Below are 21,604 nucleotides of genomic sequence, written 5' to 3' on the forward strand. Positions count from 1 at the left end.
GTTAAAAAAGAAAGCATGAAACCATTCTAAAATACCATGGCATTGTTCTTTTAAATTATAGTCTTCTTAACTTCAAGCTACTTACATTGTTCATTTCCGATCTACTTTCAACTGTCTGTATGCCAATACCTGGGTAGCTTTGTACGAAACCCTTTTGTTACTTCTCATTCACTTTCCTTTTTACAAAATTGATGTCTTTAAGTATTTTATTCTTTTCAATAACCTTCTATTTAAGTTGATGAGCTCATCTAGCAATTGATTCTTACGGAAAAGGGACTAAGACCTAAATATTCTTCGCTTCGTGTTTGGCTAATTATTTATTATTTATTTTTTATTATTTTTGAGAAACGTATCTACGGAAAGTTTTGCTGGAGTGCCAAAATTATCGCTTTTGCTTACTAGTAGCTAATTGTACTTAAATACAGCATGAGCATTAGTTCCAAGAAGTTAGAGCATGATGCTTCTACACTTGCTAAAAAGCATGATCTTCGGAAATTTATTAGCAACCATTCTTTCCTGTCGTCGAAGCTTTTTGGGTTTACCTTTGTATTACTGTATTTCTTTTTGTTGAACTTCAAGGTCCAAGATGCTACTATTCAATTACCTTTCTATATGGTGTTTGGCTTGTTTTTGTTTATAAGTTTTGTAACTCAATATTTGGGTATATTCTCTTACAGTTATCAACCGTTCCGAATCCAAAATGTGCTTATTACAACAATATCCATGAGCTTATTAACAATTAGTGCCTCAGAATTTGGGTCTCTTGAAACTCTGTGTTTATGCATTTTATCCTATAAGTTATTTGACCATCGCTCTCAATTCCCTACCCCTATTGCAGCCTTCTCTTCTTTAAAACATTATCTTATTATCCCATCAGTATGCTTAATAATCGTTCTTTTTTCAAGTTTTTTTGTTGAGCCAGATTCGTCTGTTATAAAAACTTTGTTCGGCATACTTTGTATAGTTTGTTCCATCCTCTTACGTGCCTTCTATCAAGATCCTTCTAAAAGGCAAGAGAAAGCGGAAGTTAAGTTGATTATTTTGTCTCTGTTAATATGCTTCTTTAGTCAATTCGGCTTAATTCCAATGAGATTTCTCGACGTATCAGTTACTCGCTTCTCTTTATCGTCGTTAATTTCGATATTTTGCATAAATTACAATGATTTGGATATAATTAATTACAGCCTGGACCTCAGAGACGTTCGCGTAGTCTTAGCAATAGGTTCCGTTATCGCTCATCATTTTGTTTCTAATAGTCTCTTGAAGGGAATTATAAGGACTTACCAGTTATTTTTCTCATTTTTTTATGTTGGCTCAGACTTCACTAATACCTTGAAACTTCCCGACAACAGTCGAGTTGTTAGTACATATAAAGTATTCCTGGTTGATGGTATACTTGCTGATAAAGAATCGAGGAGCATATTCTTTTTTTTTCTGTTGAATCTTTTTTATATGATGGTACAAGTTTTCTATGGTTTCTATACGAACTCTTTAGGATTGATATCTGATGCCATACATATGGCTTTCGACTGCATTGCAGTTTTTGTGGGCTTAGTGGCAACGGTTTTAGTGAAGCTTCCTTCGAATTACGCATATCCTTTTGGTTTTGCGAAGGTTGAAGCTCTCTCTGGATTTACAAATGGAATCTTTTTGATTTTGATATCATGTTCCATTGTATGTGAAGCGTCGTATCGGCTGTTCCATCCTCCAAAAATGAATACTGATCAACTGTTAGCTGTAAGTTTCATTGGTCTTGTCGTGAATTTAGTGGGTATCGTGGCTTTCAATCACGGACACGCGCATGGTCACGGAAGTTGTTCACATGGTCATCAGGAATTAGCTCTTCCAAACAGCACTAATGATGTTAATATATACGAGGAATTTAATAGTCACAATCATGACCTGCAAACGCACTCTATTGTAAACGATTATCAAGATGACTGCCGGCATGAACATTCTCACAACCACTCCCATCACTCAGGTTTAGAAAAGCAAGATTTTATGCCTCGTGTTGGTCATCAATCTCACAGCCACCACCATGGTCATGATCATTATCATCACCATCATTCTGAAAATAACAATATGCAGGGAATTTTCCTCCATATATTAGCAGATGCTATGGGTTCTGTTGCTGTTATTGTTTCTACATTGCTTATTAAATGGTTTTCTTGGACAGGTTTTGATCCTTTGGCTTCCATGATAACTGCTATTTTTATTTTTATTTCCGTCATACCTCTTATAATTAATTCGGCAAGAAATTTGCTTACAGTAACGGATTCAGAGTCAGAGTATATCTTAAAACAATGCCTTTCGGACATCAGTGTTATGAGGTCTATTATAAGTCTGTCTAATCCAAAATTTTGGAAAAACGAAAAAGGTGAGCTGTATGGGAATTTACATCTTCAAGTCAGTATAGAAGGTGATTTGAATATTACGAGAAACGACATTTATAAAAAACTGAAAACGGCTCTACCGAATCTAAAAGATGTATGTATACAAGTTGAGCGTCCTAACACTTGCTGGTGCGGTAAATAAATATTTTATATATATAGTAAAATCACATATGCCTTTCTATGACTATAGACCTTCAAGATGTTTGCCATACTATTGTAAAGTTTTCAGAGACAGGCTTTCAAGAAACAAGCCTAAATCAGCCTTTTTACATTCAATGACACTGGCTTCAAAGCAATCCATTTGCAGCGTAGCAGAAGTCATATTTGCTACTTCTTGGAAAGCTACGCCAAAGCGATTGTGCCCATGTCCGTCGTCTTCATCATCATTACTTGTGAAGGCGGAAGTAGAAGTACCTACAATTAAGTAGCTGTTTTTTTCTTCAATCATGACAGCTAAAACAAGAGGCAAATGTTTAAGTTTCCCCAATTCTTTTTCTTGTTCCTATAATTTATGTTAGCTTTTCTCAGTTTATAGTAGAATAATCAAGCAGTAATCTTACTCTAATTGCCTCGGAGACCCAAAGGCTTAGTTTTGTCAAAGCAAGTGGATGCTGAAAAATCCTTATATCAGGTCCTTCACTAATCAAACCAATGCGAAAAGAACGTAATGCCTTTATGGCTCTTTTTTCTAATAAAGCAATGCCAGTACGGACTATAGAACGCTGCATGTCCATAGCCAATTTCAAGGCTTTCTCTAAAGCATTAACATTATCAAGGGCATCATAAGCGTCATAAAAATTTTTTAACCATTCTTGCTTTTGTTCTTCTTCAAACTTTTGCAGGTATTGCTCCTCCGTCATATCAGGTTCCTTAGTAACGTTTTTTGCTTGAAGAAATGTACCGGCTCCTCCAACTTCGAGCAAAGCACTAATAGCATAAGCAACATCGCTTGCACTAAGTGTGCACTTAAATCCGTATGTTCTGGTAAAGCTGTGAAAAATTACATCGTCGAGTCCGTAAAGAGGAGCAAATCTTTGAAGACTACTTTTTAAAGTTTTTTTTAGGTTCATATCCATATGAATATATGTTTGTTTACACTCTACCAAGCTCAAACCCATTTTGGCTAGGAGCTTATGCAAGCGTTTCCGTCCTTCTTCGCTCCATATGTGCAAACGCGAGCCTACGTATGCCGAGTGCAACATGGCATTGTACAAGCTCCAATGTCTAATTAACATAAACCTAAACTCATCTTCAAGACGAATGGATTGGTCATAAGGAGTCTTACCATGTGGTCGTCCAACATTTGTTCGTTCCAACGGAACAGGGTTCAGTCGGTTCACTTCGTCCTTCAAGAGATTATAGGATCTATCAAAATACTTTTTAGAAGAGCGGCAATGAACTTCCAGACTTGTGAGACCGATAATAGCCAACCAAAGCATGTCGTTATCCTCTCGACCAAGCATAGATCCCAGTGAGTAAAGCATATTTGTAATTGACTCTCCAAACCAAGACCCCGTGTCATAGTATTCCGCTAGTACATAATGATATTCTTTCTTTTTTCTTATGATATCCTTTCGAATTACTCGACGCTGTTCTGTTTCTGCTGAATACCTTCTTCTGCTCCGCTTAGGAAGTTCAGAAGGATTGTTCGATTCATCTTCATCTTGTCCATCATTAGAATCATCCTCTGGTGCATTTTCAGATTCTGAAGAATCACTTTCCTCGTCAGAGGAAGGTAAAGATTCGAGTGCAAACCATGCATCGTGTATTTTGCCCATATCCTCCTCTATATCACCATCGTCAAATATGTATATCCTATTCTCCCTGTATAAATTATCTAAATTGTAAGGACGATGAGAATCAATCACATAAACAGATATGTCTTCATCAGATTTTAGGTAACCATTCAAGTCGACCATATTACCGCAATTGAGTAGAATTAGAAATTTCAAATCTTCATTTTTCTCTAAAATAGTTTCGTTCGCATTTTCCAGATCACGATATCCTGAAACAGGTCTAATTTTATGAGATATAAAATCAGCCTTCAGCAATCGAGACAGTAATTTGCAAGCGCATAATGCATCAGGATCTAATGCAACGAAAATGTGTACTACACATCCACCTGAAATACTCGCCTCTTTAATTTTGGAGTAAGCAAGGGCATATTCAGACCTCCGGACGAACATAGATACCCTGGCAGTAGTGGTGGTCAACAATACATTACAAAGCTATATGAAATTTTTGAAACAAACACAATTTAACGTTCATCTTCAGCGAATTTTTTAAGAGGACATACATTTGTTTTGTTTATGAGCAATGCCTAATTTTTTTTATGCATTGCTTTAAATTTCGAGACATACTTTAATGAGCACTTTCAACTTTGGAGACTCTCCAATACGAATTGACACTTGTCATGCTGAATTTTTTTGAAATTATATTTTTATATGAATGTTTATTCTTTGAGTAGTAAGTCCATAGCGTTATTGTAAAGCTGCAGATAATTAAGGTACTCTCAACGTTTTCTTCGTCAGTCAATACAGAACGGAGTATATATAGTTGACCAAGAGGAAGAATTTCCCAAGTATTCTAACATAGTACTACTTTGTGATGCTAAACTGTGAAACAAAATTACTGAATTGAGCAACTTTCTAATGGTATTAAGACGGTTCGACGAGTTCTCTATTTATTAAAAAAAAAAATAATCTTCTCTTTAATTAACAGATTCTGAATTGAGTAAGTAACCGGTAATTTACCTTTTTTCTGTTTTTCTGTTTAGAATTATAAACCCTTGGATAATATAAGTAAAAAGAATATAACCAAGTTTCTGGTAATGCAATATTATACAAGGTTCTGAATAGTGCAATAACCTGGGTCAATAACCTACGAGTACTTACTTTTCACTAGTGGCAGAAGTTTCATAAAATATTAATGAATGGCTATCTCTTCTTCCAATGTAAACTTCATTACTCTTGAATTGATCTCAGAAAATGACAGGTAAAAGCGAAAGGCAAGAGAGACCAGCAAAACGACGAAAATCCGTAAAGGAAGAAGTTGAGTCTAAATTGGAACAATCTTTTTTGCAGCCCAAATTCGAAAATGCGTATCCTGCGTTCAGTGAAAAACTCTCATTAAGTACCGATGGATGGCTTGGTTCTGAAGAAAAGTTGAAACAATTGGAAGTACATCCTTTAGCTACGGTAATGTCTTTCGAGCCAGAAAGTATTCTAAAGATCTACGGATTCACTACTAAAAAATTAAACGTTAGAAATAAACTTGAAGCTATCTATCATGTAGATGCCAACTCTCTGTCATCTACAATGACTTCACGTTTGAGTTTATGGAGTCGCTTGTGGGAAGCTTTTCAAAAAGTAAAGTTTTTAATCTATTTCCAATGCTTTATATCGTTTAATAATGAAACGCTTGAACTCAATTTTGGGATTTTTATCTTGGATTCAATAATAGCGCCCGAAGAAGCTATCATGGCTTCCGGTACGTCTTCTATATACACAGCTTTACTCGACCAAACTTTTGTTTCTCCTTTTGATGGACCAGAAAATCAACCTCGAATTAGTACGAGACTTTTCTACAACAATGCTAGAGAGCTGGCTAAGAGTTTACCTACCGGAGACATCCGTCGTGATAAGCGTTTACTATCGGATCTTCTTCCATTTCAGAGACGCTCCATAGAATGGATGATTCATCGAGAGACGGATCTTCCAAGGAACTCATGTCCGCTGCCTCCTTTATGGCATGAATACCAGCTTCCTCATGATGAAAGAAAAATATTTGTCAACCATACGTATGGTTATGTGACACTATCAAAGGAAAACGTTTTTCAACTTGCCCCTGCATCAGTAAAAGGTGGTGTTCTTGCAGATGAAATGGGTATGGGAAAAACATTAGAAATTTTGTCTCTTATACTTTTTCATCAACGATCTAAGGATAATCTTTTTGGTACTCAGTACGATCCCGTTTTGAAGAAGGATGTAATTTTATCTAGAGCTACTCTTATTATTACGCCATCAACAATTATTGATCAGTGGATTTCTGAAGTTGAATTGCACGTACCTTCCTTGAAATTATTTCATTATAAAGGCGTACGAAAGTCTGGATCAATTCCTGTAGAGCAATTTCTGGATGCTGACATAGTCGTAACATCTTATTCTGATTTGCGTTTTGAATTGCTATATGCCGAATCTTTCTCAAGGAATCTTCGCCATGAAAAACGGCATATTCCTCCTAAATCTCCGCTCATTGATATCTGTTGGTGGAGAATATGTGTGGATGAGGCCCAAATGGTAGAGACTTCGCAGAGCAATGTTGCTCAAATGATTTATAGAATCCCAAGAGTAAATTGCTGGGCGGTAAGTGGCACACCGGTACGAAACGATGTCGATGATCTCTTTGGACTGCTTTTCCTTTTTCGATATTCGCCTATTTATCAACATCGGAAGCAAACATGGAATCAGATTATTGAACTTAATCGTGTTCATGAATTCTGTAGTATATTTTCCCCATTGACTTGCAGGAACTGTAAAGAAGATATCGCCCACGAACTTCAACTACCTACACAGCATCGTATGTATATGCCTACTAGACTCACGGTTGTTGAAGAAACTAATTACCAAGACCTCCTTAGCGAAGCAGCAAAATCATTAAAATATTTGGATGACCATTATCTGGACTTATCCCAATTAGACAGTATGAAACGCTGGCTCATTCGCTTAAGGCAATCTTGCTGTCACCCTCAAGTAGGCTCAGGTAATAAATCTGCGTTTGGTGGTGGTCCTATGAAAAGCATAAATGATGTTTTAATATTCATGCTGGAACAAAACAATTCATTACTTTCATCGACGAAAAGACAATTTTTTTCTGATGTAGTAACAACAGGTTGGATTTTTGACCATCTTAAAGATTATAATAAAGCGTTAAGCATTTGGAACGAAATTTCACCAACTGTGGAAGAAATACTTGTAGGCTTAGAAAGTGCTACCAATCGATTGGAAACTAACGCAGAAGAAAAAGAGCTTAATTTGTTATACGCTGGTCTAAACTATCCTGGCAATCTACGAGCATGGCAAATTTTGCTCCATAAAATTTACTTTTTTATTGCAAGTACTAACTTCGTCCTAAAAAACGAAGAGCAAGAGAAAAAATACTATATACTCGCTCAAGATTTGCGAAGGAAAATGATGAATGATATAATTGTAAAAACAAGCAAACATATTGGCGAGTTTAGCAAGCAGTTCAACAAAAAGAATTTTGTTGTACTACCGAAGTTGCCAAAATTAATATCAAGAGGAACTATTTTGAGTTACATAGCAGTTGAAGACTATGAACAGATACGTGAACAGTTGAATTTGCAAGCAGAATCTTTAGTGAAATTTCGGGAGCGACTAATTTATTTGATGAAGCTTCCTTTATTGGACCAAGAATCTGATCCAACAGGAGATGAATATGAAGAGTCTTTGAATGCCCAATCGGAAATTTCATTTTGTATCGATGTGTACCGGCAAATGATTTCTGATCGGGTGGCTGCCATTGATGGAACGATGAATACGTTCGTCTCTCATGAGACAGAATTACAAAAAATTAAACTGTTGGAAAACATTGAGAATGCCGAAGAACTAGGTGAAAAAGAAGCATTGGAGCGCAATGAAGGATATATGCTGTTTTTTGAAGAAAGAGAAGAAGCCCGTCCAAAAAGTGAGGAACTTGGATCTGTTCAAAACATATTATCAAGACTAGCTGACGCATTGGGTAAGTCCAGCACATCTAATGAATATACGATTGCCCAAAAATTATTTGAACAAGTAAATGAAGTTACAAAAGCTCAATCCAAAACGTGCAGAAAATTGGAAAAAGAGTTAAGCTTGATTCAATTAACTTACAACATGAGAATTGACTACTATAAACATTTGCAAGAAATTTCAGATTCTTTGATACCACCAGCAGCTCCTAAGATAAGTCAGTCGGAGGTCTCTAAAATAGAAAACGAACAGACGGATTTGTTTGAATCTACTGTACGGGTCGCTAAGGAAGCCTGTGCTAAGACACTGGAAGAGGAGACGCAAGAATCAAAATCAGAACTTGAGAGCGTTGATGAGATGGTCCTTAAAATTGATATTCCTGCTCATCTGGCTTTATTGAATGAGCTTAATAAAGAAAAGCAGAATGGTTTAAGAAAGATCGGACATTTTGAATCTAGACATCGATATCTTTGTAATTTGTATGAGCACGTCGTCCTCCGTGCTAGTTCGAAGCAGCAATGCGTTATTTGTCGAGACGTCATTAAAAAAGGCTTTATTACAACATGTGGTATGTATTTGTATTATGATATTTTTATGTACCGCTGATACTAATTCCCTTAATAGGGCATTTTTATTGTCGAGATTGCTTAGTTGCTTGGATGAAACACCACCCATCTTGCCCTATGTGCAAAGCCAAATTAACAAAAAATAGTGCGTTTTACATTGGCGAAAGCTTTGACATACGTACACGACAAGAGTTTGTTTTAGGATTCCCTACTAGTGAAAAGGATATGGAAATGTTGGACGAAGAGACATTAAAGCGTATCGTATCTATTCCATTGAAAGTTTCTTTTGGGTCAAAAATTGATGCAATCGTTAGACATTTGATTGTAAGTATCATTGTGTTCAAAGTCACAACTAATTATTACCAGTATTTAAAACAAATTGAGCTGTATCCAAAAGTAGTGGTATTTTCCCAATGGTTAGACGTTTTGGAAGTACTGCACAAATCCTTTGAGGCAAACAATGTTTCGTTTTTAAGATTTGACGGAAAAGCTAAAAACAATTGCTTGAAGAATTTTAAAGCTGATCGAGATATAGAAGTATTGACGTTACATTCCAGGTCTCAATCGTAAGTACTCTTCTGTAACGAGAAATGCAATTTTAACTAGTTATCAGGGCTGGCTTAACACTTACTAATGCTACTCATGTAATAATGTGTATGTTTAAAAATCCTTTGAAAGAAAATATATATAAGGGCCATGAACTAACCAATATAGGCGAACCACTTTTAAATAGTGGAATTGAACTACAGGCTATATCAAGGGTGCATAGAATTGGTCAAACACGACCTACTTATGTGTATTATTATATTGTCGAAGACACTGTGGAGGATCACATCATGAACATGTCTATACAAAAGCATAAAGAGCTTCGGACAATAGGATTAGATGTTCCTTTATTTGGTAGTATACAAAGGAGTACAGATGCTTCTTACGGTGGAGAAGTAGTTGATGATTCAGAAATTCGTGAATGTCTGAAAACTGCTCTGAAAAGGTTAAACCTAGAAGATGGGGAATAATGAATTTTTTTGTATTTTATTCATAAATTATTTGCTTAAAATTTACCAGTAGTACTTGAATTTAGTTATGCTTCAGGTTATTTATATGGCTTGACTATATCTGAATATATTTATACGTAGTTCTACACCCAAATGAATAGATGGTCAGATAACAGACTAAAATTTAGTAATTCTAGCTTTTTTTTTTTCTTTTTCAATTTCCCTACATTCATATATTTAACTATTTTCACGTCACTTTCTAATGTTTATTTACAAACTCGATACGATAATATATAATAAAACTTGGGGTACGAAATAAGCATGTTTGGCTTTTGTATTGACCATATGTCTGTTTAAATACAACGAAATTGCTTAATTAATAGTTTTCATATATAGTTTTTTACTGTTTTAATAACCCCAAAACAAGATGTTCATGTGTTCACTACCTATTCTTATTTTGTAAACTACGACCTTTCATTTACTAGTCAAGAAAGGCATATGAATTGTGTGGCTTCAAAACATCATTTAAGTTAGAAACGAGTGTATTAGTGGTTGGCACTCTGAAAAACAAATTTACGCAGTATAAAATATAATAAGATCATCCACAACGAACATTTTTTAGATGTCGATGACCTTTTGGAACCTTCTAATCTGTAAAATAAATTGGGAAATTGACTTTCGTCTCAAAAAACTATGTTTAATAGCAATTTTCATGTCTAGTTTTCTGTCATTCAAACAATGCAGTAGAGGTTCTCACTGATAGTTTGCCTCTGGTTGCTCTAGATGCATCACTAACAATCTACATGTAAGTGCAAGATTTAAAATATTGGATCCCTTAAAAAGTAAGTGAACTCTTGGTTTTTTTTACAGATTTTCTTAACAGAGTATCATATACTTCTTGTAATATGATATTATTTGATAAAGGATAATGACTGTTACTTACGTTCATAATATATACTTTCTGACCTTGGTAATATTATAAATGGCTTTTGAACATTCAGAACAGTTCAGAATAGTCAATCTAGCTTCCTGGAAGAAGCCTATCCTCTTATAAAAAAAAAAACAACTTTTATAAATCGTATTCAATTATCAACTTCGAGAAAATCAGACTTAACAGTGAAATAACGAAGTCGAACGTACAGTATTTTATGTCCAATACCACTACATCTTTGGGTAGAAGACACTGGCATAAACTGGCTAGCTGTATACGTTCCTTACCGTAAACAACGGGTTTGTCAGTCGTAGTAAAGGATCATGGTTTTTGAAAGGTCCTTAAATGACCTTATTAAGGGCATAAGGTCTCATAAAGATGATGAAGAAAGCTACATTAATGGTTGCCTATTGGAATGTCGAAAAGAAGTATCCAGCCAGGATGCAGAAATAAAAGCAGAAGCTGCATTAAAACTTGCATATGTTCGTGAGTCACTTCTGAGTGTCAGTACTGACTATTATAGTTGGAGATGTTTGGTTTTGATATTAGCTGGGCAAGTTTCCAAATCATTGAAGTGATGGCTTCATCGCAACTTTCCCAGAAACAAAGAGGATATTTGGCGGCAGTCCAGTCGTTTAAGCCAACAACTGATGTTCTTATGCTTACAACAAATTTGATAAAAAAGGTGCGACTGCATTTCCATCTACAAACCTAAAAGTGCCATCTTGCTAACATCTCTTCTAGGATATCATGAGTTCAAAAGTACCTGAAATTACTATAGCCATTAATGGATTATCTCATATTTCTACATACGGGTTAGCACGAGACTTATATCAAGATGTGTTGATTCTGCTGAACCATTCGGTACCCTATATACGCAAACGTACCATCATGGTCCTTTATCGACTGTGTTTGCAGTATCCAGATGCAATTCCAATTTGTGTTCCAAAACTTCGTGAGCGATTAGATGATACTGACACCTCCGTTGTGAACGCTTCAGTTAGTGTAATTTGTGAGTTGGCACGGAGGACACCAAAAAATTACCTGGAATTTGCTCCTGATTTGTTTCATCTGCTAACGAATTCCTCCAACAACTGGATGCTTATTAAACTCGTGAAGTTGTTTGCTTCTTTAACTCCTTATGAACCAAGACTCGTTAAAAAACTCGTCCCGGCTTTAACACAAATAATTGAGACTACTCATGCCATGTCATTATTGTATGAGTGCATTAATACCATCGTCTCTGGGAATATGTTGGTAAATTATTCTCGTTCTGATCAACTTGCTTGCTTGTGTGCGACAAAATTACGTGAATTTTTCCTGGACACGGATCAGAACTTAAAATACGTCGCTTTACTTTCATTTACTAAACTTTCTATTACACATGAAGAGCTTGTTGCTCAACAACTAGATATAATCCTTCAGTGCTTAATCGACTCTGATATTTCGCTTAGAATGAGAGCACTGGATCTTGTTTGTCAAATAGTGAACTCAGAAAACATTGTTTCCATTGTGAAGACAATCATGCTTCAATTGGTTGCTTCATCCGATGACATTTATGTTGAAGAATCTCGAAATATAACTGCACTTAAACTGATAGAAATGACTTCCAAGTCTACGTATGCAGTTGTTTCTGATTTTGAATGGCTTTTGAGCGTTTACGTGGATCTTGCACGGATACCGCAAATTCACGTAGGAAAAATACTATCCTCTCAAATAGTTGATCTTTGTGTTCGCGTAAAAGCTCTTAGACCATTCGCTGTTGATTTATTTTCCCAAATAATTTCCGATCCTTCCACTATTTTTTCCGAAAGGAAGTCCGAAGAAAGCTTTTCTGAAGTTTTGCCTTCTCTTCTTTGGTGTTTAGGTGAGTATGCCGAATACGTAGAAGATTACATTGATATTTTGGACGTTTTGGTTCGTCCAGCTTCAACCTCCCTTCCTTCTAGCATACAAGCAGTCTTAATCCAGTGTGTTCCTAAGTTATTTTGTCAATGGTGTATAAATGAGGAAGCTGCCTGGGGAGCAGAGAAGTTGGGTTTAGTAAAACTATGGGTTACACGAATTCAACAATTCATGGATAATTATGTGCAATTTCTCGACATGGAAGCACAATTAAGAGCAGTTGAATATAGTATTATGTTTGCTCAAATACAAGAGGTCCTCAATACAGATGATTATTCTGAAATCCTTGAGTTTCAGCAAGCACCTCCTTATATTATAAAAAACACTGTTTTTAACTTGTTTTTTACTGACCCCCTTAACCCTGTTGCTAGCAAAGCACAGAAACGAGTTTTACCTCCAGAAGGTCTCAATCTAGAAACTCCCATTAATGGTATTATTGAAGCACCTAAAAAGGTAAAGAATATGATAGACGAAAGCAATAACATAGTACGCACAAGGGAGACCAATGAGTTTTTAAAAGATAATATCCCGAATATGCCGCAAGCGAAAGAATCCGGGTCCGTCAGAGACCTAGATAATCCATTTTATCTGAATTCAAGCCCATCTAAGGAGAAAGACTCCGCTATAGAAAACGGCGCAAATGATGTTGACGAAGTTACCGAAAATGATTCCCTCTTTTCAGGAAGTAAAGTAAAGAAAGGTAAGATACTTACTGTTCTTAAAACAAAAAACACTGACGAATTCTAGTTACCAAGAAAACTCGACGGAGAAAAGTTCTTGCTTCGCCTACTCAAGGACCTGTAGAAATTGCTCAGGATGAAATACCTGAAGGTGTACGGCTTTCAGACGAAGATCAGCTCGAAGGATCTAAAATTCCGAAAGAAAAGCTTTTAATTTCATTGGAGCCAACTTCTTCAACCTTGAACGATAATGATTACCGTCCAGAAACAGCCTCAAATCCTCATATAGCTCCTATCAAGGTTAAGCGAAAGGAGAAGAAAAAGAAAACCGTAAGTTATAATTCGTATGACGAGTGAGAAAAACTAACGTCGAAAAGCAGGGTACAGAAACCAAAGGAGAAAAGGAGAGAAAAAAAAAGACTCCCAAAAAATCCGAACACTAGGGTTTAGATTGTGATGTTTAGTTACGTATAATGTTAGTATATAATTGTAATGTTTGATCAATTTTGTCTATAATAGTCGATTTTGTGAGTTTCATCTTAAATAATGAACTATCAAATGCTTTATTACTTATCCGGGAACCTATAGCACAATTTTATTTATAAAAACAGAAGTACGAAATAGTTTATCATATAGAATCGTAGTATCAAACAATTTTGACATTGAACTTGTGAACAAATTCGCTATGCGAAGGTCATATAACTTAATAAGGCTCTTCTTCCTCATTTACCTTTTGACTTTCTTCCAAATATTTCTCTTCCATTTCACGTTCGTATCTATCATATTCTTCTCTTCGGTCTATCCAACGTTCTTGAGGTGAGACATCTTGCAGAGGATCACCTCCCTGTCTGACAGCATTTGCCCAGACTATATCGCCTCCAATTTCAGTAGACCCATAAGAATATCCCCCAGCTTGGTCAATCTTTTGAAGCAAATGAAGCATGCTAACCTTGTTTTCAACAGCAAGGACCTCAAAAGATACAAGTCCAAATTCTTCAATCAACTCACAAATCGTTTTATTTAGCTGACTATAGCGTATGAGTCGGGGGTCACGGTCAAGGATGGGAGTAAGGTAAGAAAGATCTTCCACGTTGGTATAAAAATCCAAGTTCATAGGTAATGCTGCATAACTCGAAAGTAAATCAGCTTTAGAAAGAACATTAATATGAGGCAAGTCTAATTGAAGCATTCCCTTTAAGCAAACCAAGAGAGCACTAATGTATGCAGCAGGATCAGTACAGCAAAACGAGTCAACGAGCTGAACCACTACAGGGCGGAAATCGATACGTTTTGATAAGGTAGAAATAATTTTTTGAAGAGAATCATGGTCAGTAAATAATTCAACCTGTCCAGGACAATCTATAATAACATATGTATCTTTATGTGCTTCTAACTCTTCGCATAGCCAGTCCACATGGTATTCTATAGTTTCCATTGCAAAAATGAGAGCGCCGTTGGGTCCTAAATCGTAATCATTCTGAATGGTTTCAATGTCGATCACTTTTCGGATATCAATCGCACAAGGATAGCTCATAAAGTCGTTCGCTGGGTCCAAGTTTACGATTATACATTGTCTACCGATAGCAGATAAAAACTGATGCATTCCAAAGCAATAGGTTGATTTTCCAGAACCAGGTGGACCTACGACTACTTGACCGAATGGCATCGTGAATTAAACTTAGGCAACACAGCTGCTAAATGAATCGAAGATACCGAATTTGTACAGAAGGTACCGAAGGGAAGGAGCAAAATCCCAGTTGAGAAAGAACTAGATAACCTAAAATAAAATGTACAAGAAAGAAGAATGTTTAGCGTAATCCTTATAAAGTCTTCAAAAAGACGTAGAGAATTGTAAAGGATTTGTGTTTTTAGTGAAGTATATGCAACCAAAATTTTTTAAATTTTTTTTCCCAGTTACTACTCCTTAAAGACAGAATTAAATATTAACTCGTAACTGAAAATAGTCGTATATTACAGCATTTGGTGTAGGATGATGAAGTGCAGAAAGCACTCTCGCTTGTAACTAAACCAACTACGAAGACAAGAAATAACTTCAACATATAATTGTTCTTGGAATATTTGAATTTTGGAATATTAAAACTAGATTTAATCAATGTTTAGACAGCAAGCGAGAGGCTTTAAAAACGCCATACGAATAAGCTTACAGAAACCTGTTTTAGGTGAAATTATTAAAAACTTTCCAGTCAGGAGCAGTTTTTTTGGCTTTCAAGGATCTCGCAAAGAACTGTACAGTACTTCCAACAAGAATGATAAAGAGTCGTACTTCGAAATGTTTGATTGCGACCCTTCAACATTGCAAAAGAATCCATTTGAAATAGACACTGGGGCTCTACGATCTGCGTATTTAAAGAAAATTAAGATTCACCATCCAGATGTCGCCAAAGGGGTAGATCCTAACGACTCTCAATTGAAATCTGCTGAACTTACAAGGGCATACAATACCCTAATGGTACCGTTAAGCAGGGCAGAGTATATTTTGCAACAAAAAGGAATTTCCACGGATTCGGAAAATGTATCTGACAAAGATCCAGAATTCTTGATGCAAATCATGGATGTTCACGAGGAAATTTCATCTAGCAGAGACTCTCCTGAGAAGATTGAGCAACTTATGGGTGAGAATAATAGTCGTAAGAGTGAAGAAATACAAAAAATAAATGCTGCAATGTCGAATGCTGACTGGGAGTTGGCTGCATTACATGTCAGCCGACTAAGATACTGGAATACTGTCGACAGAATTCTTCGTGAACTTTGATTTATGGTAACATTTGATCCTATTTTAACGTTTAATGAATATCTTTTTTGCTATGCACCTATATTTCCCCCTCTTCGCTCACGCAGCCTTTATGTTTTTACCTTGAACATTACCCTGGAAAGAAACGTTTGTTCAAGATCCGTTGTTCTATTTTGAAAAAAAATTAACTAAAATTTTTAAAAGCTATAGCTAATAAATTAATAAAAATTGGTGTCTTCTTTTTTTTTTCTCTCATGATATAGAGTAGGAGGATACGGCCTCTACACTAGGAGTGCTTTCCTCAACCGTGGGCAAGTCATGATATGAAACAGCATGTCTATGAAGATCGTAAAGTCTCTTGAATCGATATTGACATCCAGGGATTGTACAAGGGAAGAAGCGATTATCTTCATAGCCGTATCCCGTAATTTGATTTACAACCTGCTCAATATCAGTATTGTGAGGCAACTTTTTCTCTTCATCGTCACCGACAGGAACAAGCGTTGATCTTGATATGTTTGCTGCATCTTCTGGAGAAGCATTTAATTCAGGACACGCACTTTTCTCAGTATGCCTTTGTAGCATATGTTTGTATCCAAACTTCATTCCGCAAGTAGGGCAAGAGAAAGGTAATACACCTTCGTGCGTTACTTGTACATGCTTTCTCAATGCAGAACCTCTAGTAAATGATTTCGAGCATCCTTCGTAAAAACATTTAAAACTCTTCCTTTCTTCAAGTGTTGTCATATGAAGAGTAACATGATGTCGAAGATGAGCTGCACTGCGAAAGCGTTTTCCACAAATGGAGCAAGTAGGTACGTGAGCTTCACGGATGTGTCTTTGCAGCTGACTCCACTTCTCAAAACCAAGATTGTTAAGGCAAGACTCGTGAGGACATTTGTAAGTCACTATTTTTTCGTGAAAGCGATCGATATGATTTTGCAGTCTCTGCTTCGTCGAGAATCCTTGGGTACATCCTGCAACGGTGCAAGGAAAAGGTGATGAATGAGTATGTTCATTAGCTATGTGCAAACGTAGCTGCTGATGTTTTGCAAACCGTTCTATGCAACCGGCCCACGTACAAGCGTATGGTCTTGGTTTCTTGTGGACAACTTCATGTCGTAAAAGATGTTGAAGCGTATAGAAAGAAGAAGCACACCCCTCATAGCCACAACTAAAGGGCTTAATGTTCGTGTGAGACCGCAAGTGAGTTTTTAAATGAGAGTTACGAAGAAAAGACTTTCCACATCCTATATGTTCACATATGAATGGGCGCTAATATATAGTTAAAATCAAACCATTCCTTCCGAGACTCAACAATTTGTTGGTTACATACCTCATTTGAATGTGTACGAAGATGCTGTTCCAGCAGCGAAGGCCTTGAGTAATACTTGTTACACTCGTCATATGGGCAAGCATAAGCCCTTTTACTTCCGTCCTGAGCTTCGCTTTCTTTATCCATAATATTATAGTGCAAATGCAAACTATAGGTAAAATATTCAAAACTAACCTGATTCTTATATAATTAAATTCAAAAACTCATGTTTTTTGAAATAAATAAGGAAAAAACAGAAAACAAAACGAAATAGATTACCCAAAATACCGAATACCAAAGAATGAATCTAGTTGAAAAACCCGCCGACAGATGCAATTCCTTTAGTATAGACGTTTTATTCCAGACTATGGTTTTTAGAAGAAATAAGAAAAAGTAGGTTTTCTTCTTAGTGCGTAAGCAATTGAAAAATCGCAGACAGAGATTGGAAGGAATGAAAGTTGAAATATTGTTATGGTAGTAAGGCCAGAATACGATATCATCCTAAACGAACATGATTCATGAATCTTTTGTTTATATGAAGTTTGTGTATCTTAAAAGTGAAAGTTGAATCATTTATATGGTAATAATGAAACTTTTGTTGAAATATTACAGAACATATGTTTTACAACACTCAAAAATCGTCTGTATCTGCTGTTCTAGTCATTGATACGAAAAATACAAAAAGCGCATGCAAAACAATAAAGCATACTACGAAGCGGAAATGATCGAGAAGTGGAACAATGCTCGTTGTAGAAGATATATAAAAATCACTGAGGACGTCTCAAAAAAAAGGTAAAAAAGATGCAACACAAAGAAAGAAAGCGAATCACAATTCGGAATGAAAAATGGAATAATAATATCTAAATCCTAATGCGGATCCCCCAAGATTGGAGTTTACTAGTTCCATAACAAATTATGAGAAGGTAAGCTGTAAGTATAAGCAATCCTTTGATATTGCTACTGCGCAATGTGTCAATTAGAATATTTACTAAACCAGTAAGAAGATTCCCCTAAAGCAGTTAGTCAGTTTAGAAGTCAAAAAAAAATAAAGAAAATAAAGATATAAAAAAGAAAAAGAATTAGGACAGGAAAAGAAAAGAAAAGAAAAAAAGTAAACTTACCAAAAGAAAGACAAACAGGCCGTTATTGTTTGCATTTTCTAGAATCCTAGGAACACGCTCTGAATAGGAAAAAGAAGGTGGGAATACGTATGCGTCATATAATAAGTATAAGCACAAGAAAAACATGTTTACAAAAGCAACTAGAGTTACATAAGGCGTATTTGCAAGTCTACGTGAAATTCCGTTCGTACAGAAACCAGACACAAAATACAAGATCATTAAGGAAAGCAACGGGAATATAAGCTTTTGGAATCGTTTCCATGACTCTGCACGAGTATACATTCGTGGTCGGTCGACTAGTATTATGCTTCCGGTATGCATACCGTACAAGAAGATTGATGTGTAACCCAATAAAGACGCAATTCCTTCTTTATTTTGAGACAAAATGCTAGTACGCGGAGCTAGTAAAACCCATTTTTGGAAAGGCGTACACGTTAGCAAGAAAAGATGGATAAGCGTCACCGATGTAGCAAGGTAGAAGTAAGAAAGCTTGGAAAGTAATTTTCGAAGTATAAATATTGTAACTGACATAAAACTTAGGGTAAAGAAAAAATTCCAGTGAACGCCATATTCCGTAACATGTTCTTGATATTCAATTCCCTTGACCAAAAATATCCGAACAATACCTAGCAAAAACAAAGCAAACGCATTAAAAAGCACTTTTTTAAATGCTCCAGGACTTTGAATATCGTTTTTTCGGCCAACAACAGTACCAGAGGAGAACATAAAAGAGCCCACACCAAAATCCATGAGGGAGATTCCCCAAGTTTCCACCTTTGCGTGCTTTCTTGGAAAAAAGGGAAAGTCCACTGCAAGGATACAAGTTATAGTCGCAAGCATCATTTGTGAACGGTAGAACGTCACTGAAGCTATACGACGGTCGAATTCACCATTTTCAGCAGTTTGCTTTCCCTTTCCATTGCGAAATCTTTTTAAATAGTTCCAATTTACTGGACTGGAAAAATGAAGGAACACTGAAGGAGCTAGGAAAGCAACAGTCAATAATATAGGATGAACCTTTCCCGATAAATGCAGAGCTAATAGAGGAACGAGTAGAAAGATGCAAAATTCAAAAAAAAAGCTCGCCAATCCTTTAGCAGGAAGTATTTTCCGTACCTTCATGGATGTCCAAAGCACACAACAAGCAAGGCCGATGCATATCATAACTGTCGTTTCAAGCACGCTCGAACCAGTCGTACCCGAGACAAATAGCTCTTTTTCTAAGTTTCGAGACATTTTTTGTTTACAAAATCATATAATTCAGTAAAAAGCCTTCCTTTCAAATGAATCGTGGCATCTATATTTGCAATGGTGGAAGTAGAGTAAATTAAAGCGGCCATGACACAAGGTAAACATTCGCTTAGCAGAGGTAAATCAAGCTAAATACGGTTTTCGTAAGAAAAAGTGTAAAAATCTCCGTTTTCCTTTTTTTTATTCTCTTATTTTCGAATAATAAAAGGTCTCTAAGCAAAAACGGTTTGCTACATGCTCGCTTCTGAGGTATATTATATTTACGATTTGTGAGCCTTTTTATGTTTGTAATGTTTCACAGACGTGCAGTAGAAAACGACACAACATATTTTAAAGAAAATAAAAAATAAAAATTATACATATATTATTAACATGAACCCTGAAAGTATGGAAGAACTATTTGATTTTTTCTGCAAGGAAAATATAGCGTTACTTTCAACAAGTTACATGTTTTGTTTACAGTGCCAAACAGTACAACCAAGTAAAGGATTCCTTACTTTCCTTACAAAAAGAAGAAAAGGGATTCTTTCGAATTTTTTTTATTTATTTCAAATTGTACTGCTCTTCTATGTACTTGTGTTAACGATCCTCAACAAAGATATTATTTAACATATGTAGTCTACATCAGCAAGAAAAATCAAATATTTCCAAAGGCATTATACAGTAGAAATTTAGAATGACTGATCATTACGACTCTAATGAAATCTATGTCTTACTACATACTTTGTAAAGCTCAAATTTCCATCATTTAAACCATATTCAGTAAACTTTTACTTGCCTTCATTAAATAGCAACTCAATAAAAAAAGTTCAATGAACATTTATATCCTCGTATTAAACAAACGACGGAAAGCTCATTTATTTTTGTTTATATACACATTTTGCTTGTTTACACTTATTACATTAAATGCCTTGGTACACTTATGTATATAAACATACAAAGGTACAAGCAGGTATAATAGGGTAGGGCTACACGAAAAACAGTCACACATGGAAACATTGGATCCGACTAGTTGTTTGGAAAAGGGTGCCTTGACAACTGCCAACACAGAAAACTAACAATAATGGCTACCGAGCTTGTCGTTCAAAGTGAGCGTGCTTATCAAAAGCAACCCCATATCTTCCAAAACGCCAAGAAGGGTGCCGGTCGCCGTTGGTACAAGGATGTCGGTTTGGGTTTCAAGACCCCTTCTGAGGCTATCTATGGTCAATACATTGACAAGAAGTGCCCCTTCGTTGGTGAAGTTTCCATCCGTGGCCGTATCTTGACTGGTACTGTTGTTTCTACCAAGATGCACCGTACCATCATCATTCGTCGTGAATACTTGCACTTCATCCCCAAGTACAACCGTTATGAGAAGCGTCACAAGAACGTTGCTGCCCACGTCTCTCCTGCTTTCCGTATCAACGAGGGTGATGTCGTTACTGTTGGTCAATGCCGTCCCTTGAGTAAGACCGTTCGCTTCAACGTTCTCCGTGTTGTCAAGCACACTGAGGGCTCTAAGCAATTCGGCAAGTTCTAAGTAGACCTAGTCATATGCTAGTTGTGTTACAATAAAAAAAGTGCTTCTTCTTGCCTATGAATACCCATAAAAAACCTAACGTATTATTTTGCCTCTTTAGTTTCATGCCCTGTATACTCTTCTTCTACGTAAAGAATTTCACGATGGGTTGACTTCTTACTATGTATGAACTCCTGTGAAAGCTTTTTTTGCTATGATTATATTTGAAGAAATAGATCTTGCTGTATTTCATTATTTGTCATGAACACTTGCACTTGCTCAATTGCTGGTTGATATACATAATTCCCATCCAAAGCTTCATGTAAATTTTCAGATCGACAAACCATACTATTGGCTACTTGTAAAACGCCCTACAGCATGGTTCGTTTTCAAGTCTCTTGTCATTTATATTCAAACAATCCATTTATTAACATATCATATTGT

The 21,604-nt window shown here is 36.1% G+C and overlaps 9 protein-coding genes across 9 annotated transcripts; 5 read left to right on the forward strand and 4 right to left on the reverse strand.

The window, feature by feature from the left end:
• Positions 1-426: 426 nt before the first annotated feature.
• SOCG_00947 (cation diffusion family zinc membrane transporter Cis4) lies at positions 427-2,535 on the forward strand (the record flags this gene model as incomplete). Its single annotated transcript, XM_013163367.1, has 1 exon — positions 427-2,535. One exon carries the CDS (start codon positions 427-429, stop codon positions 2,533-2,535), a length of 2,109 nt encoding a protein of 702 aa, XP_013018821.1.
• Positions 2,536-2,604: 69 nt separating this feature from the next.
• SOCG_00948 (DNA replication pre-initiation complex subunit Cdc45) lies at positions 2,605-4,940 on the reverse strand (the record flags this gene model as incomplete). The annotated part of the gene is made up of 2 exons (XM_013163368.1): positions 2,954-4,940; positions 2,605-2,895 (listed from the first exon to the last, which is right to left on the reverse strand). The coding sequence occupies exons 1-2, from the start codon at positions 4,577-4,579 to the stop codon at positions 2,605-2,607; spliced, it is 1,917 nt and encodes a 638-aa protein (XP_013018822.1). The 5' UTR covers positions 4,580-4,940.
• A 440-nt stretch (positions 4,941-5,380) lies between these two features.
• On the forward strand, positions 5,381-9,725 carry SOCG_00949 (ATP-dependent DNA helicase; the record flags this gene model as incomplete). The annotated part of the gene is made up of 5 exons (XM_013163369.1): positions 5,381-8,711; positions 8,768-9,033; positions 9,076-9,275; positions 9,323-9,363; positions 9,424-9,725. 5 exons carry the CDS (start codon positions 5,381-5,383, stop codon positions 9,723-9,725), a joined length of 4,140 nt encoding a protein of 1,379 aa, XP_013018823.1.
• A 1,129-nt stretch (positions 9,726-10,854) lies between these two features.
• On the forward strand, positions 10,855-13,831 carry SOCG_00950 (AP-3 adaptor complex subunit Apl5). Its single transcript, XM_013163370.1, has 5 exons — positions 10,855-11,117; positions 11,159-11,320; positions 11,380-13,240; positions 13,288-13,550; positions 13,598-13,831. The coding sequence occupies exons 1-5, from the start codon at positions 10,959-10,961 to the stop codon at positions 13,661-13,663; spliced, it is 2,511 nt and encodes an 836-aa protein (XP_013018824.1). The 5' UTR covers positions 10,855-10,958; the 3' UTR covers positions 13,664-13,831.
• Positions 13,779-15,279, reverse strand: SOCG_00951 (ATP binding protein). The gene has a single exon (XM_013163371.1). It carries the CDS (start codon positions 14,884-14,886, stop codon positions 13,924-13,926), a length of 963 nt encoding a protein of 320 aa, XP_013018825.1. The 5' UTR covers positions 14,887-15,279; the 3' UTR covers positions 13,779-13,923.
• On the forward strand, positions 15,101-16,227 carry SOCG_00952 (DNAJ domain-containing protein Jac1). The gene has a single exon (XM_013163372.1). The coding sequence runs from the start codon at positions 15,334-15,336 to the stop codon at positions 15,991-15,993; it is 660 nt and encodes a 219-aa protein (XP_013018826.1). The 5' UTR covers positions 15,101-15,333; the 3' UTR covers positions 15,994-16,227.
• On the reverse strand, positions 16,050-17,747 carry SOCG_00953 (RNA polymerase III transcription factor tfiiia). Its single transcript, XM_013163373.1, has 2 exons — positions 17,309-17,747; positions 16,050-17,247 (listed from the first exon to the last, which is right to left on the reverse strand). Exons 1-2 carry the CDS (start codon positions 17,432-17,434, stop codon positions 16,225-16,227), a joined length of 1,149 nt encoding a protein of 382 aa, XP_013018827.1. The 5' UTR covers positions 17,435-17,747; the 3' UTR covers positions 16,050-16,224.
• Positions 17,748-17,829: 82 nt separating this feature from the next.
• SOCG_00954 (pig-W) lies at positions 17,830-19,736 on the reverse strand. The gene is made up of 2 exons (XM_013163374.1): positions 18,409-19,736; positions 17,830-18,297 (listed from the first exon to the last, which is right to left on the reverse strand). Exons 1-2 carry the CDS (start codon positions 19,642-19,644, stop codon positions 18,148-18,150), a joined length of 1,386 nt encoding a protein of 461 aa, XP_013018828.1. The 5' UTR covers positions 19,645-19,736; the 3' UTR covers positions 17,830-18,147.
• An 890-nt stretch (positions 19,737-20,626) lies between these two features.
• On the forward strand, positions 20,627-21,312 carry SOCG_00955 (40S ribosomal protein S11). Its single transcript, XM_013163375.1, has one exon. The coding sequence runs from the start codon at positions 20,723-20,725 to the stop codon at positions 21,179-21,181; it is 459 nt and encodes a 152-aa protein (XP_013018829.1). The 5' UTR covers positions 20,627-20,722; the 3' UTR covers positions 21,182-21,312.
• Positions 21,313-21,604: the final 292 nt, after the last annotated feature.

Source organism: Schizosaccharomyces octosporus, assembly GCF_000150505.1.
Source record: "Schizosaccharomyces octosporus yFS286 unplaced genomic scaffold supercont6.2, whole genome shotgun sequence".
NCBI classification, from domain to species: Eukaryota; Fungi; Ascomycota; class Schizosaccharomycetes; order Schizosaccharomycetales; family Schizosaccharomycetaceae; genus Schizosaccharomyces; species Schizosaccharomyces octosporus.